This window comes from Pteropus vampyrus, unplaced genomic scaffold, assembly GCF_000151845.1.
Source record: "Pteropus vampyrus isolate Shadow unplaced genomic scaffold, Pvam_2.0 Scaffold383, whole genome shotgun sequence".
Classification (NCBI taxonomy): Eukaryota; Metazoa; Chordata; class Mammalia; order Chiroptera; family Pteropodidae; genus Pteropus; species Pteropus vampyrus.
This window is the reverse complement of record NW_011889164.1, coordinates 734,709-752,115: the sequence shown is the minus strand read 5'-3', so window position 1 is coordinate 752,115 and position 17,407 is coordinate 734,709. Positions and strand designations below refer to the sequence as shown.

Sequence of the window (17,407 nt, the reverse complement as noted above, 5' to 3'; positions counted from 1 at the left end):
GCGACCTGCAGGACCCTAATGTCACAGGGTGCTTGCCATGGTGGCGGATTCTCCCCTAGGGCCTCCAGGGGGAACTGGCCTGAAGACAAATGAGACTGGCTTCAGCTTCTGACCTCCAAAATGATAGGAAAATAACTCAATGTGGTTTTAAGCCATTAAATTTGTGGTAATTTGTCACAGCAGCAATAGGGAATTAACGCAGGCTGATATTAAGCATGTGTAGAAAACAGAGATTGAAGGATTTCACCACATTGGTTTTGAGGTTTATCATGTAGCACAAATCTGTAACTATTTATTATTTGGCCACTGTTTTAAATTACTTTTTAAATAAGCTCCCTTTAGGAGCAATAAACCCAAAAGAGTGCATTTTTAATAAAAAGAAGATAAGTACTGACTTTCATTTATCAAGGAAGTTAAGAATGAACATGCAACATGCTCCAAATATTTATCCACATCTACGTCTACCCTGGGGGGAATCACTGACTGTGTGAAAACCAGAAGTCACAAATGTGCCGAAGAAACTTCAGCCTCTATTTCTAAAGCTAATAGTTCTTTTAAGAGACAGTGCTTGAAAATGACAGTTTAAAATATGCAGCTGCCAAGGTGCATTTACATGTCACTCTGAAGCGTAGCTTTTTTTATTCAGGTTCGATGAGTATTCTACTAAATGAATATCATTTGTTTCCACTTGCAAGTCTTCTCGAGTACATATATAAAGCGAAGTCGCAGTACGTCATTATACATTTGTCCAAACCCACAGAATGTACAACACCGAGAGAGAATCCTAATATAAACTGGACTTCTGGTGATTATGATGTGTCAATGTACGTTTATCATCTGTGTTCATCACAAATGTGTCCTCTGGTGGGGGAGGTTGATAAGGAGTGACACTATGGGGGTGCTGGGTCTGGAGCTAAATGAGAAATCTCTGTACCTTCCTCTCAGTTTTGCTATGAACCTAAAGCTGCTCTAAAAGAAAATAAAGCCTTAAAAAAAGAAAGCCATTATTTTGAGTTCATTAATAGAAGAGTTCAATGAGGCCATCTTTACCAGTCATCAGATATTTCAAGTAGAAAATCGTTTATCTCCAATGATTAGAGGTTATTTTTATTGAGATGTTGGAAGTGAAACGGTATTGAGACTATTGTAAATGCTATTAAAAAGTTTAGCATTAAAGAGAAAATCATTTGATTTTGCAGTAAATGAATACTTATTTTGGTAGAGTACAGAATTGTGGTAGAAACAATGTTTTCATTAAATTAAGAAACCCGTGGAGCAAAAATGTACTTGGAACTGGTTGTGGCCAGTTCAAACTGTGATATTTTCCCAATTAAAGTAGATGTCCTGTCAAAATATGTAAATAGTTTTATATACAACCTCAGAGAAACTGAATCAAAAAATGTTGCAGCGAAGCTGATCTTGAAAATAAAATAATTTGTCGATGGTGCACCCATTTCCTCAAGCTTTTAAATAATTCATAAATCATGCTACGTGCCCTACAGTGGAATTGAGTTTTTATAAATGTATCTTCTAAATTGTATTCACATTTTGTTTAATATTATTTGTATTAATAAATAATGGCTGCCAATGATATCTTGGTCCTCCTAATCCCTAGAACCTACAAATATTATTTAATACGGCAAAACATTTTGGACTTTGCAGAGGTGATTAAGTTAAGGATCTTGAGATGGTCAGCTTGTGGACCCTAGATGCAGTCACATAAAGCTTTTTGTTATGAGAATTGGAGGGAGAAAAGAAGGAGGCAATGTGAGCTTGGGATCAGAGGCCTTGGCCTGTGGCTGAAAGAGGCGAGGGAGGATTGTCCCCTAGAGTCTCTAGAACCTTCTGCCCTGCCAAAACTTAGATTTTGGCCCAGTAAAATGAATCTCAGACTCTGGACCTTCAAAAGTATGAAGGAATAAATTTCTGTGTTTTAAGTCACCAAATTTGATGTAATTTAATATAGTAGCCATGGAAACTAATATAGTTGGAAAGGTTTGATCAAGGTATTTGATTAATAGAGCATCAACACCTTCAGGGTTTTTTTTTTAGCTTTTTAACTTGAATTACAATGATTGAAAACAAAGCTTATAAACAAGAAGACACAGAAATGTGTCCCAAAAAAATAAGAGAGCAACTGAGCAAATTAATTGACCTCAGTTCACATATGCATAATTTAGTTTAGAGTAGATCAACTTTTCAAAAAAATCTTTTGATGACATTCATACTTATAATTGAGCAAATTTGTATTTTGTATCGGAATTTTTTGTAGGAATCAAGAAATCCTACAGTTTTGCAATATCTAACTATGGCAAACAAATCATAAATAAAAACTTATCTGAAAAGTTTTGTTTTTAAAAAATATTTGTCAAATGAAGTTAGTCTGAGCAGAGGCAAAAATACAGAGAATACTAGGTTAACATATTCACACGTCAAAACACAAAAAAATAGTGTTTGCTCCGAGATTATCAGGTATATCAGCAGCTGTGGAGAGACTGATTTGCTCAATTAAAAATATTATGGTCTACAAAAAAATCATTCGAAAATGTCAATTAAATTTTACATTTATTAACAATTAGTGCGACTTTAAAGATTATAAGCAATTTTATAGAAAAACTGAAACTAAAAGACCCTATCGGGAAAAAATACATTTTTTAGAAAAGTGCAAGCGATGCTTTATTAGAGACAGAGAATAAGAAACTCATCAAATTATGTGAATATGTTCCAAGAGTAATTGTTCTGCTTCTGTTATTTTTAATGTTCAGATAATAGAGTTCTTAAATTTTTGCTTTTTAATGTATACACATATACTCATACATGTTTTTATTATTTTGGAGAAAATTTTATTTTTGTGTAGCACTATTTATAGGCCCACCAAGATGATAAAAACAATATTTTGGTCAAGGAAATTTTCAAAAATTATACAATTTTAATTATTTTAGCACTTCCTACTATTCTACAAAGTGTGCCAGTTGGATGATAAATTACATGACTTAACACTCTTCTTGAAGGAAAAAATGGCCTAATCCAAGTTTACTTCAGCCCAACCTTTTAATATCTGTTCAGCATTTGGCAGTTTTGCCTATTACCTTCGGGGAATGAAACTGAGAAAGCTAATTGAGGCAGGCATTGTGCTGGGTACCTTACATATACACATGATTGTAAGAATATAAATATGAAATATGTATCAATAGCTCCATTTTAAAGAAAAGGGGTTTATAGTTATCAAACAGTGGTTTTAAATACTTAACTTGTACATACGGAGGTGGAGTTTAACTCCACTGGACCTACCAGCTTTCTCCTCCTCCCTCAGTGTCCCCGAGCGTGTCCTCCACAGCCACGTCTGTCTCCTTCCGCGGTTACCTCTTCCTCCTTCACCGTCATTCTCTTTTACAGCTCCCAAACTCACCTCTGCTCAAATGTTTTGATATGATGAATAGTCCTGAGTTACTGATGAAAACACAGAGCTTTCAACAAGAACTCAGTTCTAAATTCCTTTCTCACCTGACTGAAGCATATTTAAGCACACAGTTCTTAAAGCGGCAGCTCATGTCTTTGAGTGCAATAGTTGCTATGGGAAACATATTTCCTTCTCTCCTACCCCTTATGCCTTGGGAACAGTGGGCTTCTCATTCTCAGGTTCCATAGGCTTATGAATGAATATGTTTGATGCTAAGGCAGCAGGTGGAAGAAAATGAGCTCCTTTGGTGCTCATCATAGCATCCTGGCCTGTGGTGGGGTGCCCATAGTCAGTCTTTGGAGAAAAGCCCTGAAGAGCAGAGTGAGGATTCAGCAGGCATTTCCAGGACGATCAAGAAGATACTGACATAAACAGCCTCACCTTCCTGGCTTCACATAGGTGTTCTGTGATCTCAGTGCTCTGCTTGACATCGGCAAACTGTGGACAACAATTAGCAGCTTCTTTTTTCTCACTCAGATCGCAAGCAGAAGCAGCTGTAGGTCAATTGCTCAAAAGCCAGCTGTTAAATGGTCAGTCTAATTAACTGGCTTTTAAAAAGCAACTAATTCATTTTAGTTTACAAGTTTTAACCTTTATCATGTTTGAAAATATTAAATTTTTCTCTCCAAGATTTCTTGCTGCTGTAGACCAAAAAGACAGTTGAAGAGAAAGAGGTATAACAGAGCCATATTCAAGAACATGATCTTCAAAACATGCGAGTATGAAATAGTCTCACATTTTTGTGAATGTATTTTTTTTCTGTCGACCAGTTTAATGAGTAAATCTGACTTTCTATAAACTTTCCTGCTGCTTCTGTGTGTCAAGCTGGGGTAGTTGTAGACTGGCCGGGTCCTAAGTCCCATGACGTTCCTTCTCTAAAATTTGTTTGCTCGAGAAGGCCTTTTGTCATTCCATGTTTGCTCGCCAGGATCAACAAATTGTTTGTCTCCATCTTTACTATATTTACCTGACATTTTTGCAAGGCCCTGACCCCTATTCACCTATCGATCACAAATCTTTGGACACATTGCTGGGGATAGGTCATTCCAAGTCCATTAATTTCGTTAACACTTTCCTGTCCAGGCTCACATCTAAGACACTTCGCAGTTTCCATTAACAAAACCACTGACTCCATCCAGGACACACTCACACACACACACGTACATGTAGTAAAGCGTAGCTAAAAGGAGAGCATTTCCAGAGATAATAGTTTTTAAATGTCCCTATCTCATAACTATTGACACCTTGGGCTGGAAATTCTTTGCCGTGGGAGGCTGCCCTGCAATTAAGACATTTAGCATTTCTGGCCTCCACCCACTAGATGTCAGTAGCACCCTTTCCCCAGTTGTCATAACCCAAAATGTCTCTAGGTGTCAAACATCCCCTGGGAGACAAAACTGTCCTCAATGTACAAACACTGAAGTTGACTTTCGGTCAAACTTCAAAGAGGGAATTCTGAAACCCTTATTTAGGACTGCATCATAAAACAGTTTTACTTCACTAACAGCCCCCAAAGATGAATGTCAGCTAAAGGATTCGATGATGGCTTATAGTGCTAGGATACAGTAGACAGCTGTGCAAAGACTTTAAGGTTAGGCACTTGGTCTCGTTATCTTTCTTATATAGTTATGTCTCTGGTTGAGCCCTCAACTGACAGCCTGTTTAGATTGAAGGTGCTGGCTAAGGCTAAACAGCCAATATCATTAAGTGCCACAACCAAAGAACGGTGGCCAGTTTTGTTGTTGAGTTCCAGGTACGAATAATCTAATTGATTTTACAATTTTTTTCCAATAAAAATCTTTTTTTAAAAGAACATAGACTAAGGGAAAGCATGTTGTTTTAAAGCAAATCGTGTAAGCATTACATCATCACCATTTGTAAAACAATATTTCACAGGTTACAAAGTAGATCCTGTAGGCTCTATAGTTCCATAAAAAAGGATTGAAACCCTCTAACAGTGACAAGTGCTCACTCAGGCTTAAGATTACTTGTAAGACCACATTTTCACTTTTCATCAGTTTCTGTAACTTTTTTATAATTGAGGTATAACTGACGTATAACATTATACTAGGGCCTTTAATTATGCTTTTAAATGCTATATATGCCACCATCTCAATACCACAGGAGAGCTGGTGTTCATGTGACTAATTACCCAAGAACAAATATCAGGTAACTATCCTGTCTTTTTTAAAACGTCTTGATAGAGCACTATTTCAGATGAGATGCTTCAACCAGTGGGTAACCACTCTCTTCCTGATCCTGGCATTGCATTTGTGGAAGGGGAAAAAAGAACCAATATGGGTATGCTTCATTTCATCATGCATCTCTTTACTGAGCTTCACGGGTGTTGCGTATTTTACAAACCGATGGCAAGACCTTCCATCAGCAAAAAGATCACAACTTGCTTTATTGTGATGCCTGCTTTATTATGTGGCCTCAAACTGAATCGCAGAGCTCCGAGGGATGGCTGTGTGTTCCAACTCCCTGCATAACCGAGGCTGATCGGATCTCTGTTAAATAAAGCCTCTAGCTTCCGGTGTCGAACAGCCCAGCTTGGATCTCCCTGGAACTGCTATTTCAAAATCCCTGCTGAAAAACTCTGGCATTGGGGCACAGGGAGAAGCAAGACTCACTTCCTTTCTTTCCAAGCTTCGAGCCTGCTCCCCTGGTCCTTTCTGATCCATATCCTACGATTCTTGACTCACACTTTCCTAAGATAATTCAAATAAGGTCAAGATCAGTGTGTGTGTATAATTAGCACAAACGTCCTAATTTTTTTAATCATATAGATGCACACGCCCACATGCAGGTGTACACATGTGCACACACACGCACATCCCCACTCAGAAGGGCAAATCAAATGCTTAGTTAGCCAATGTTCCCAAATGACAGGAAAATAAACGATGTCTGAGGACATGATTTTGGAATCAGATAACAAGCACTTTTTCACTACCAGGAAAATTTTTTTAAAACACCACTAATCCCCCAAATTAAAACTCTTTAAAAATCGATATTGTTTTTATAAAACATATGAAGTGATAAGCACACACAAATCTGACACAACTATAATACACAAGTCAATTTACAAAAAGAGCCTGTTTTCTTTTTGATTTTACACAATTATTTTATTTTACACTTTAAATTCACTTTGGACTTTAGCATGTCCCGGAGTTTTTCATACACTGATCAAACTGCTCTGCTACAGTCAAGTTCAATACCAGTTTTCTTTCACATTTCTCCATTTTTGTTTAAAAAATATAAGGAGTCTATTTCTTTCTTTTTTTATACAACACAATTATTTTTAATTTAAATTTATTCAAATCACTTTGGACCCAGCATGTCCTTAGGCTTCACCCATTCATCAAACTGCTCTGCTGTGAGATAGCCAAGTTCAATTGCAGTTGCCTTTAAGGTTGATCCGTTTTTGTGTGCTGTCTTAGCAATCTTTGCTGCTTTGTCATACCCTGAAGAAAAAATTAAAAAGCAACATAGGAGTTAGTAGTGAAATCTGGTTTTCTAAAGCAAAAGATAACATTATTATTTATTTGATATTGATGCTACTCATTTCTTTAAATAACATTTTTTAATCTTAAAAATATTTACAGTGATTATCTTAATAATTGTCGTATCTTATAGAGAATAAAACCTTTACTTTTCTTATGTAATACAGATAAATGTACCTCAATTTCTACAACAGATGTGTTCCTAAATTGAAATTGCCCACTAACTCAGATATTTTCATGGGGGGGAGGGGGAGAGGAGGGAGAAAGCAATATAGCACCGAGACATAAAAATATCCATCTGAGTAGTATTAACGTATTGTTTCAAACAAAATGTTTACCCGGAAATAGTTATATTTCCAACAAAGGACTGCTGAGCAGAGGGCTGCAGCACTGCATGGCCAGGAACTGCGGTGCCTGGTCTGCGAGGGGACAGCAGTCCTCTCACCAGGGGGGAGGGGCAGCCGGGCTCGGGGGACAGCCCTCAGCCGCTACCCAAGGCTCTTCTCTGCTCAGCACTCCACACCTGGCCTCTGCCCAGAAATGCGAGGATACAGGTGGGGAAGTTTTAGCATAAATATATTACTTGTATAAAAGATCACAGGTGTACTGTTTACTGCAGTTATTTTTAAAATTAATAAAGGTAGGGAGAGGATAGCTCTATAAGTTGACTTAACGTAATTTTAAACATGTCATAAGGCAAAATTAAGAATGAGTAGAAAAAAATGAAAACGAAACCAATAAAGGAGGGAAAAACCCAAGATCAGAGGAATCTGACCAAAGAGAAGCCTCCTGAGATATCTGATCAAGCAAGCACGACGTTGTGTCAGTCTGCAATTACTGACCACCTACACAACAAACTATGAGCATAGTTCATTTTATTAGTTAACTGAATTTGTGAAGGCTAAACATGCTTAAAAGGGCTTTCACCAATCAGAGTAACTTTAAGAATTCTCACGTTAAATAAACTCGTGGGGTCAACATCGGATATCCTGTACTTTTATGTCAATAATGACATTAAAGTCCAAACATTACACGAGGGACCCATCCTATGGAGGGAGTCATGAGGCTCTTTCCGTCACCGTCACCAGGAAGGGGTGGTTTGCCCATTTATCCTTGTATGGCCTTTGCCTCACACTGAACTGATTCCAAGACAGACGTCAATCACTCAGCTTTAGGAGTACCTCTAATTTAAATGTTTTGGCAATAAGTTCTGGAGTACAGATGTAGTAAAACATTTCTCACATGAGCCTGGGAGTTCCCCTGTGTCTCTCTCCAGTTGAACGCTGAGGTACATTAATTTTAAAAGGATCAAAATATCATTACCAATCTCAACACTACACCAAAGATATCACACTGGGCTCAGAGCTACCTAAAGCAGTCAAATGAGCTCCAACTTTATATATATGACTGAAATTATAGCTTAGTGTGAAGCCAAGAATATAAAATCAGCCGTGAAATTTCAGAATTGTGTAAGAATGTTTTTAAGCAGTAACCATATCATGCCGGATGACTGCACTATAACTTGTTTCAAAATACAAAATCAAAGAATATGTTAACAATCTCAGGTCAGCATTAAGAAGGTGGGAAAGGCTTTTATGATCATCACACGATGCAGTGGCTGCCTCAAAACCTATGAGTCAGAGTATTTAATGGGAACGGCCACGGTCAGTCTGCTCGCCAAATCCGTGTTTGACTGTCCACAATGAGAGATGTCTAGGACTCTGGAAAACGTTTGCAACACAAAAGCCATGGTTTTAGACAAAACATTTACATTTCCCCTGCTTTCCCCATAAGCAATGGATACATAACCCTTTCTCTTTTAATTGGTAACTTTCCATTTCTTAATGGAGCAGAACAAAAGCAAAGCCGAGCCAAGTATCTAGAGAAGGTAGAAAAATGGATCTACTCCACGTTGCTAACCAGCTAGTGCCACCTAGAAGAGTGACATCGCTGAGTCTTTTCCAAGTGCTTCAGAATCTGAAGCATCTGAATTCCATGAAGACTAAAATAAGTTTCAACTACTACTTCTGATTTTACCACATTTCAAATAAAATGAAGCTTAACTGATTAACTTTTGGAAAGAACTTTAACACCATAAAAATTATATATATAGCCTTAAAACATAATTTGAAATATTTTATAAGATTTTTACTAAAACAGTGTCCAAAAGGAAACTCTACAAACATTGGTCCAGTAGTCTCTCTAAATTTTTTCAGCTTTTTAATTGATCCAGTAGTAAAAATTTTTCAGCATTTTAATGTTGTATTCTGATTTACATTATTATTCCTTGAATCCTTACCTATGTGAGGATTAAGAGCTGTCACCAGCATTAGAGACTCGTTCATGAGCTTGTTGATCCTTTCCGTGTTGGCCTGGATCCCCACCACGCAGTTCTCTGTGAAAGACACTGATGCATCCCCCAGCAGCCTGGCTGAGTGCAGCACATTTTTAATCTAAGAGAGAGAGAGAATTATCAAGCCTAACTCTTTTTTGTCCAATAACATATACATATATGTTATAATTCAATACACACATAGCACTCCTACGACTTTTAAGGCAAAACAAATATGAAAGAAATTATAACTACCTGAGACCATAGAAATCTAAAAGATGTAAAAAGGAATAAATAATAAATACGAATAACTAAAATACAGAATAACATGTTCATTATAAAACAAAGGTGTCATATGTTAGAGTACAGACAAAGAGAAATTAGTTCCAGCTGCAGGAACTGGTGACTTCCTATTTGATGGCGAGAACTCACACAGCCAGAGACGGAAAAAGAATCTTCCACACAGAAGGAAGAGGAGCAGAGAGGCAGAGGTGAGAACGTTCAGCACGTGTTTGCGGAAACTGGTGAAGTCAGGGCTTCCCAGTTCTTCGTGATCATGTTTGTGTTTAACAAAACAAATATTCCACGGTCACTTTAAAATAACCTTCACACGATGTTTAAAAATAGTATAAAATCAATTAGTTTCTTTGAGCATTTTCTCTCTTTTTTGGTAACATTTCCAATGTGTATATAGATATATATTCACATCCTAATCTTTTCTGGTCTAAAATCCCAGGGTCTGGAAACCATACTTCCAAGAATGGACTCTAGAAGTCATGGAGCTTCACGGTTCATTCGTTTGGTACTAGCGACTTTATTATGAGACAAATGTTGACTACCTTAGTTTGTTTTCTAGTAAAGACAACATAGATTTTTAAAAAAGATTAACAAGACATGTATTGCTATGCACCTACGTTTGTCAGGCAGCTGGTGTTAACTGTCTGGAATGTGACCTGAAAGCAGAAGCTTCCAGGTCTGCGCTCCGCCTGGCCCGCCCTCTATCTTCCACTCAGATGTCCGTTCCGCAGGGCCAAAAGCCCGTCTTCTTCACTGTTCTATCACTAGCAGCCCGGACAATGCCTGATATAGACCTGTGCTCAGTAAATCTGATGAATACATTGAATGAATATACATAAGTTTACTGTTTTCACATTCTTATCAAATTAAAATCTGACTTTATACCAAATGCAAACTAGAAAGAAGCCTCCAACATATTTTAGAAATAACATTTTACACAAATAAAGGACTCTTAATGATGACAGCTCCATTACTGAGTCTGGGCAAATGGATGAAAGATGATGCCATCATGTTCCAGCTTCATAAAGATGAAGGAAAAGAGGAGATTTAGTGGACACGAAAATGTTTTCAAGGTATGTGGAAGAGGTAAAACCAATAAAAGAAAGCCTGAGAAGGAAAAGGAAGAAAACTGGAAAGTGCTGAAGAAACCAAGGGCAAAGAGTGTTTCAAGGAGGGAGGGTCAAGGTCAGCCGTCTGCGGGAGCTGCGGCACGCCTTAGCACGAGGCAGTCACGGTGACCGCGAGAACAGTTCGAGCACAGGTGGGGCTGAAGCCAGATGCAGTGACCGTGGCATGAATGAAAGCGTGTGTGGCTACTCTTCTGAAGGCCCCTGCACGTGTGGCTACCCTTCTGAGGGGACTGATTTGGAGGGACGAAGAAAGAAGCAGCGTGAGGAGACAGGGTGAGGCAGGGCTTTTTTTTTTAAACTGAGGAGGCCTGAACTTATTTCTAGCCACACTGGTGAGGGACAAGGAAGAAACCTACACCTTACCTTCCGGAATTTTTCTTCCTATTAAGAAAAGCAAACCATCAAATATTTGAGTTAAAAGTCATCTAATTGAACATCCAGGATGGATCCTCTATAAGTTACCATACGCGGGACTTCCGACAGCCACTTATAACACCCAAGTACCTCATGCAGACTCTAGAGAAACCTGCATGGAAGGCAAAAGCCAAGGCCTTTCGCCTTCAGTCAGAAACATCAAAAATCAAATTTAAAGCTCACCATCATTGGCTTGAAAACATTCAACTCGAAGTGTCCATTGCTGCCTCCCACGGTAACGGCGACGTGATTCCCCATGACCTGGGCAGCAACCATGGTCATCGCCTCGCATTGGGTAGGGTTCACCTTGCCTTCAAGAAAAGCGCCAGAAGAGTCCACATCAGACACACTCATGGCTTCAGGTGTCAGTTAACATTAGGTTTTACGTCAAACAATCAAGAAGGAAACAACTTCATAAAACAGAATGAGACGTAATAAAGCAAAGCCATCAGTGCTTATTCAATGAAACCAACCAATCAAAGAAAGGGGGGATGGGTAGCCACAAACTGAATCATTCGACATCTAATGAGTAATGAGTACCCGCAACTGCACATAAAATACAGCCCTCTCTCTACCTTCCTGGCTCTCACTCATTCTAGAAATGTTTATGGAGCCAGGCACTGACCATACAGCAATAAGAAAGAACAGTGCAGAGCTTGGAGGCCAGAGAGAGCACACTGGCAGTTACAGTAGATATGGGGTAAAGACAGAAGTGCAGGCTGCCATGGAAACACTTATGAAAGAGGCACGTCACCCACACTTGGAGGCATCTCAGAGGATGATGACGGTAAGCTGGAATTTTCCTACTCATCATATGAATCTCCTGAACCCCACCACCCTGGTAACACTCCTTTGACAAGTTCAAGTTTGAGCCAAACATCCCTCATTCCTAGGACAAAGCAACACATTGGAAAGATTACTTCCTTTTCTGTGACTCTGCATGTCTCTTTTTTTTTAGGCTATTGCCTTGAATTTGCAATCAACTAAACCTATGTCATTTTTCATCACGAAACACTTTAAAATCAGATCTCTTCTCATTCTAGACATGCATAGATTTAGAAGAATCTAGTCAGGTCTTTCTTTCTCACTATTAGAAGCCACCATATCAGTTTTAGTCCAACCTACAGAGGCCTTTATGAATCTCTAGTCTGTCATCAGACATACTGCTACCTAGACTTCGTTATGTGCTAACATAATCAGCATGTATTCTCTACCTCCACCCTCAGTCACCAGTAAACTGATAACGAGGCAGAGCCCTGCAGCTTGCTACCAAGATGTTCCCTGTGTCTGAAGTCAACTCATTAGTCACGACTTGAGCATCACTGTGCTCTCAGCTACATTCACCTAACAGCACTGCTCACACTTCACTGGATTCAATGACCATCACGTGAGTCTGTCAAATGGCTTGCTGGAATCCAGACAGCCAATGTCTGTGTTACTTCCCCAAAGAAAAAAATGAAGTAAGAAGCCTTTGGTAAAATTCGTTTTCATTCAAGCTGTGCTAATCACTTTAACAACCTGTTCTAGAACTCTCCTGGCTTTGGATTGGGAAAGACAGAAGATGGTGAATTTCCCAATGTGGAAATCAAAATGCATGCTACTAAACAAAATTTTTTTCTCCTATGTTGTTGGATGATGTTCCCTCAAGTCCTGATTAAAGTTCACCCCAAAGTTCTGAAACAAGTGTGCCGTACACATCCCCATCTATCTTTGGGCTCATGGGATCCCAAACAAAAGGAAACATGCTCTATAGAAAAAAACGCCAGGGTTCTAGTCAAGTCCTAGCTCTAACATTTACCAGCTATGTGATTACCTGGCATGATACTGCTTCCTGGTTCATTTTCAGGCAAAATCAGTTCCCCTAGACCTGAGCGAGGACCAGAACCCAGAAAACGGATATCATTTGCTATCTTCATCAGACTGCAAGCGGAAGTGTTCATGGCTCCACTGAGTTCAACCAAAGCATCATGAGCAGCCAGAGCTTCAAATTTGTTTGGAGCTGTAACAAAAGGCAAGCCTAAAAAAAAAGAAAACCTATTGAATCAACAAGTAAAATTAAATGATTTTCCAATACCCATAAGATAAATAGAAAGTTCAGTATATAAAAATCAAAAACAGACTAAAGAGTTTACTTCAAAAAAATGTTTAAGACTAAAGCTTTGTCTACACTTCTTTAAAAAGTCCAGAAGGAGTAGAAAGAATCTGGTGATACTAGCGTATTTAAAGAATGAAAAATAAGTACAATATATTGAAAGAAAAACACACTATCCTACTGCCAACATGTGTATATAATGCCTGACTACTTGAGTAAAAATATAAAGTAGGTAAAATTCACTCTGCTTTATTCCACACTCCTTCCCTAGTACAACTCCCCCTGTCCCCCAAATCTTAGGCTGTTCTAATCTCTCCTCTACCCAGGGACCCACAAAAGACCCTGAGAAATTACAGATCCAATGAGTTAAATGATCTTAGTCAATCTCTTTCATTTTCAAAATTTTAAAGATTTACATAGTCTAAACCCTACAGTACAGTTCTCCTTGGTTAAAATTTCATTAAAAAGCAAACCTCTGCAAGTAAGTAATGATGAGTATTATATAATCTTTATCAACAAGAAGCAACCAACTGAAGGGGAGAAGATATTTGCAAACAACATCTCAGATAAAGGGCTAATATCCAAAATATACAAAGAACTCATACAACACAACGGAAGAGCAAACCAATTAACAGATGGGCAGAAGACCTGAACAGATACTTCCCCCAAGAAGACATACGAATGGCCAACAGACATATAAAAAGATGCTCAACCTCACTAGCTATCAGGGAAATGCAAATCAAAATCACAATGAGATACCACCTCATACTTGCTTGAATGGCTATTATCAAATCATCAACAGGACAAGTAATAACCAGTGTTGGAGAGGTTGAGGGGAAAAAACCCTCATCCTCTGCTGGTGAGAATGTAAATTGGTGCGGCCACTATAGTAAACAGTATGGAGGTTCCTCAAAAAATTAAGAATAGAATTACCTTATGACCGAACAATCCCTCTTTCTGAGTATCTACCTTGAGACTGATTATTGCCAAGTGAGAAATGAAAAAGAAACTGATTATTGCCAAGTGAGAAATGAAAAAGAAACTGATTATTGCCAAGTGAGAAATGAAAAAGAAAACACGATGACACAAAATCTACGGGACACAGCAAAAGTAGATCTAAGAGGGAAATTGATAGCAATGCAGGCCTTGCTTCTTGTTCAAGGAACAAGAAAAATCTCCAATAAACAATCTAACCTCACATCTAAAGGAACCAGAAAAAGAACAACAAAGCCTAAAGTGAGTAGAAGAAAGGAAATAATAAAGATCAGAGCAAAAATAATCCTAAAATTTACGTGGAACCATAAAAGACTCCAAACAGCCGTAGCAATCTTCAAAAAGAACAAAGTTGGAGGTATTACACTGCCTAATAACAAACTGTACTACAAGGCTATAGTAATTAAAACAGCATGGCACTGGCATAAAAACAGACATACAGATGAATGGAACAGAATAGACAGCCCAGAAATAAATCCATGCATATATAGTCAATTAATCTATGACAAAGGAGGCAAGAAAATAATCCAGTAAAGACAGTTTCTTCAATAGACGGTGTTAAGAAAATTAGACAGATACATGCAAAAAGAAAAATGAAATTAGAAATCTAAAACATTCATTTGAAAAGATATATGCATCCTTATGTTCAATGCAGCGTTATTTACAATAGCCAAGATATGGAAGTAACCTCAATGCCTATCAACAGACAACTGGATAAAGAGGTTGTACATATTTAAAATGGAGTATTACTTGGCCATAAAAAAGAATGAAATCTTATCATTTGTAACAACATGGATGGATCTAGAGAGTATTATGCTAATGCAATGAGTCAGAGAAAGACAAATACCATATGATTTTACTTATATATGGAATTTAAAAACAAAATAAACGAACAAAAGAAACAGAAACAGTCACAGATACAGAGAACAAACTGATTATTGCCAAGTGAGGGGGGCCATTGAGAGCTGAGTAAAAAATGTGAAGGGATTAAGAAGTACAAATTGGTAGTTACAAAACAGTCACAGAGATGTAAAGTATAGCATTGGGAATATAGTCAATAATATTGTAGTATGTTAGAAGGTTCCAGGTGGCTACTAGACTTATCAGGGGATCACGTGTCTAACCATTCTGTTATACACCTGAAACTAATATAAAATACTGACTGTCAACTGTAATTGAAAAAAAAATACATAGAAAGAAAATGCAAAGATACCAATGTAAGGAATTAAGAGTCATGAAAAAAATCAGATAAATATGACATCAGCAAAGGATACAAGCTCCAATAACTGACCCTAAAAAAATGGAGAGCTATGAACTGTCAGAATAAGAATTCAGAATAATCCTCTTAGGGAAGTTTAGTAAACTACAAGAAAACACAGAAAGACAACTAAAAACAAAAACAAAAACTAGGAAACAATGCATGAACAAAATGAAAAATTAAACAAGGAAATAGCAGGCATCAAAAAACAGATATCTTAGAGTTCAAGAATAATAACTGAACTGAAGAAATCAATAGAGTTTCAAATGGAGACTCAACTATGCAGAAGAATCATCAGCCTGGAGGATGGGACATTGGAAATTATCCAGTTAAAAGAACAAAAAGAAAAATGAGAGTGAAGACAGCCTAGGAACTATGGCAATAAAAAGACAATATATGCATTATGGGAATTCCAGAAGGAGAAGAGAAAGGGACAGAAATTAAAATTAAAAGCAATAATGGCTAAGACTTTCCTGAAGGTGTCCAAGTGAAATAGACATCCAGATACAAAAGGCCCAAAGGATTCCAAATAGGTTGGATCCAAATAGGGCTACACCAAGACTAATTATAATTAAATTATCAGCCATCAAAGACAAAGAATGTTAAAAGCAGCAAGGAGAAAAAGTTACATAAACGGGAACCCCCATTGTGCTGGCTGGAAAATTACTGCTTGGCTATCGCCCATGGGAACATAGGCTATCACCCATGGGAACATAAAATTCTAACAATAAGCTTTCTGCTTCTGAACCCCCGCTTGCACACCCGACCTGTGGGTTGACAGGAAGTGAATAGGAGAAAAATAGACCTTTGTGTTTAAGACAGAATGAGGAATGGGATTTAGGGCTTAAAAACTCTGTACCTCTACATTTCGGGGCTGCTTAATTTGGGGTCTGCGTACTCCTGGCAGACTCAGCTGACTGAATAAAGAGCATGTTTCCTATAACTCACTGATTTCTGGTGGTCCGTGTGTCTTTCAGGGGCTGGCGGCTACAACACCATAAAACTATCAGCAGATCTCTCACAGAAACTTTTCAAGCAGGGAGAGAATATAATGAGATATTCGGAATAATGACAGAAAATAATTGTCAACCAAGAATTCTATACTCGGTGAACTGTCTTTCATAAATGAAGAGATAAAGATTTTCTCAAACACAAACTGAGAGAGTTCATTACCAAAAACCGGCCTTACAAGAAATGGTAAGAAGAGTTTTGAGCAGAGGGAAAAGAACACTAATTAACATCATAAAAACATAAAAAAGTAGTGTCCATCTAGTTGTATTCTGCAATACAGTAACAGTGATGCATAATTCACTTACAACTCAAGTTTAAAATTTTTAAAAAACGTAGTAAAAATAAGCATAATTACAATAATCTGTTACTAGTTACACAATATAAAAAATGTGTAAATTGTAAAAATGACCTAACATGAGGGGGAGGAGAAGTAAAAGTGTAAAGTTTATAAATTCTATTGAAGTTAGTCATTACCAGTTTAAAACAAGATGTTATATTTTTATGTAAGCTTCATGGTAACAAAGGAGTATCCTGTAATAATTTTACAAAAGAGCATGATAAAGATGTCAAAGCATACTGATACCAAAAGACATCAAAACACACACAAAAAGATAGCAGGGTAAAAAACAAAGAACGGATCTACAAAATAATCAGAAAATTAATCAAAAAAGTCCTTACCTATAAATAATTACTTTAAATGTAAATGGAGTAAATCCATAAAAAGACACAGAATGGCTGAATGGATTAAAAAACAAGATCCATCATTATGCTAGCTACAAGAGACTCACTTGAGCCTTAAAGACATTCATAGACCGAGAACAAAAGGATGGAAAGACATTTCAAAACTAACGGTAACCAAAAAAAAAAAAGAAAAGGAAAAAAAAAGGAAAAATCGATCAGACAAAATAGATTTTAAC

The 17,407-nt window shown here is 37.6% G+C and overlaps 1 protein-coding gene across 5 annotated transcripts in view; it reads right to left on the bottom strand.

Moving 5' to 3' along the window:
* Nucleotides 1–6,564: 6,564 nt before the first annotated feature.
* The window catches only part of FH (fumarate hydratase), a 30,136-nt gene continuing 19,293 nt past the window's right edge, over nt 6,565–17,407 (bottom strand). For 4 of the 5 annotated variants that reach the window (XM_011380005.2, XM_023523194.1, XM_023523195.1 and 1 more), the window contains 4 exons: nt 12,950–13,153; nt 11,320–11,447; nt 9,263–9,416; nt 6,565–6,924 (listed from right to left, as the gene is read on the bottom strand). In XM_011380005.2, the coding sequence (XP_011378307.1) occupies nt 6,782–6,924; nt 9,263–9,416; nt 11,320–11,447; nt 12,950–13,153 (629 nt within the window). In that variant the 3' untranslated portion in view covers nt 6,565–6,781. Of the gene's footprint in view, nt 6,925–9,262; nt 9,417–10,377; nt 10,402–11,319; nt 11,448–12,949; nt 13,154–17,407 lie in introns of those variants that run through there. The other variant, XM_023523196.1, reaches the window with a different exon arrangement.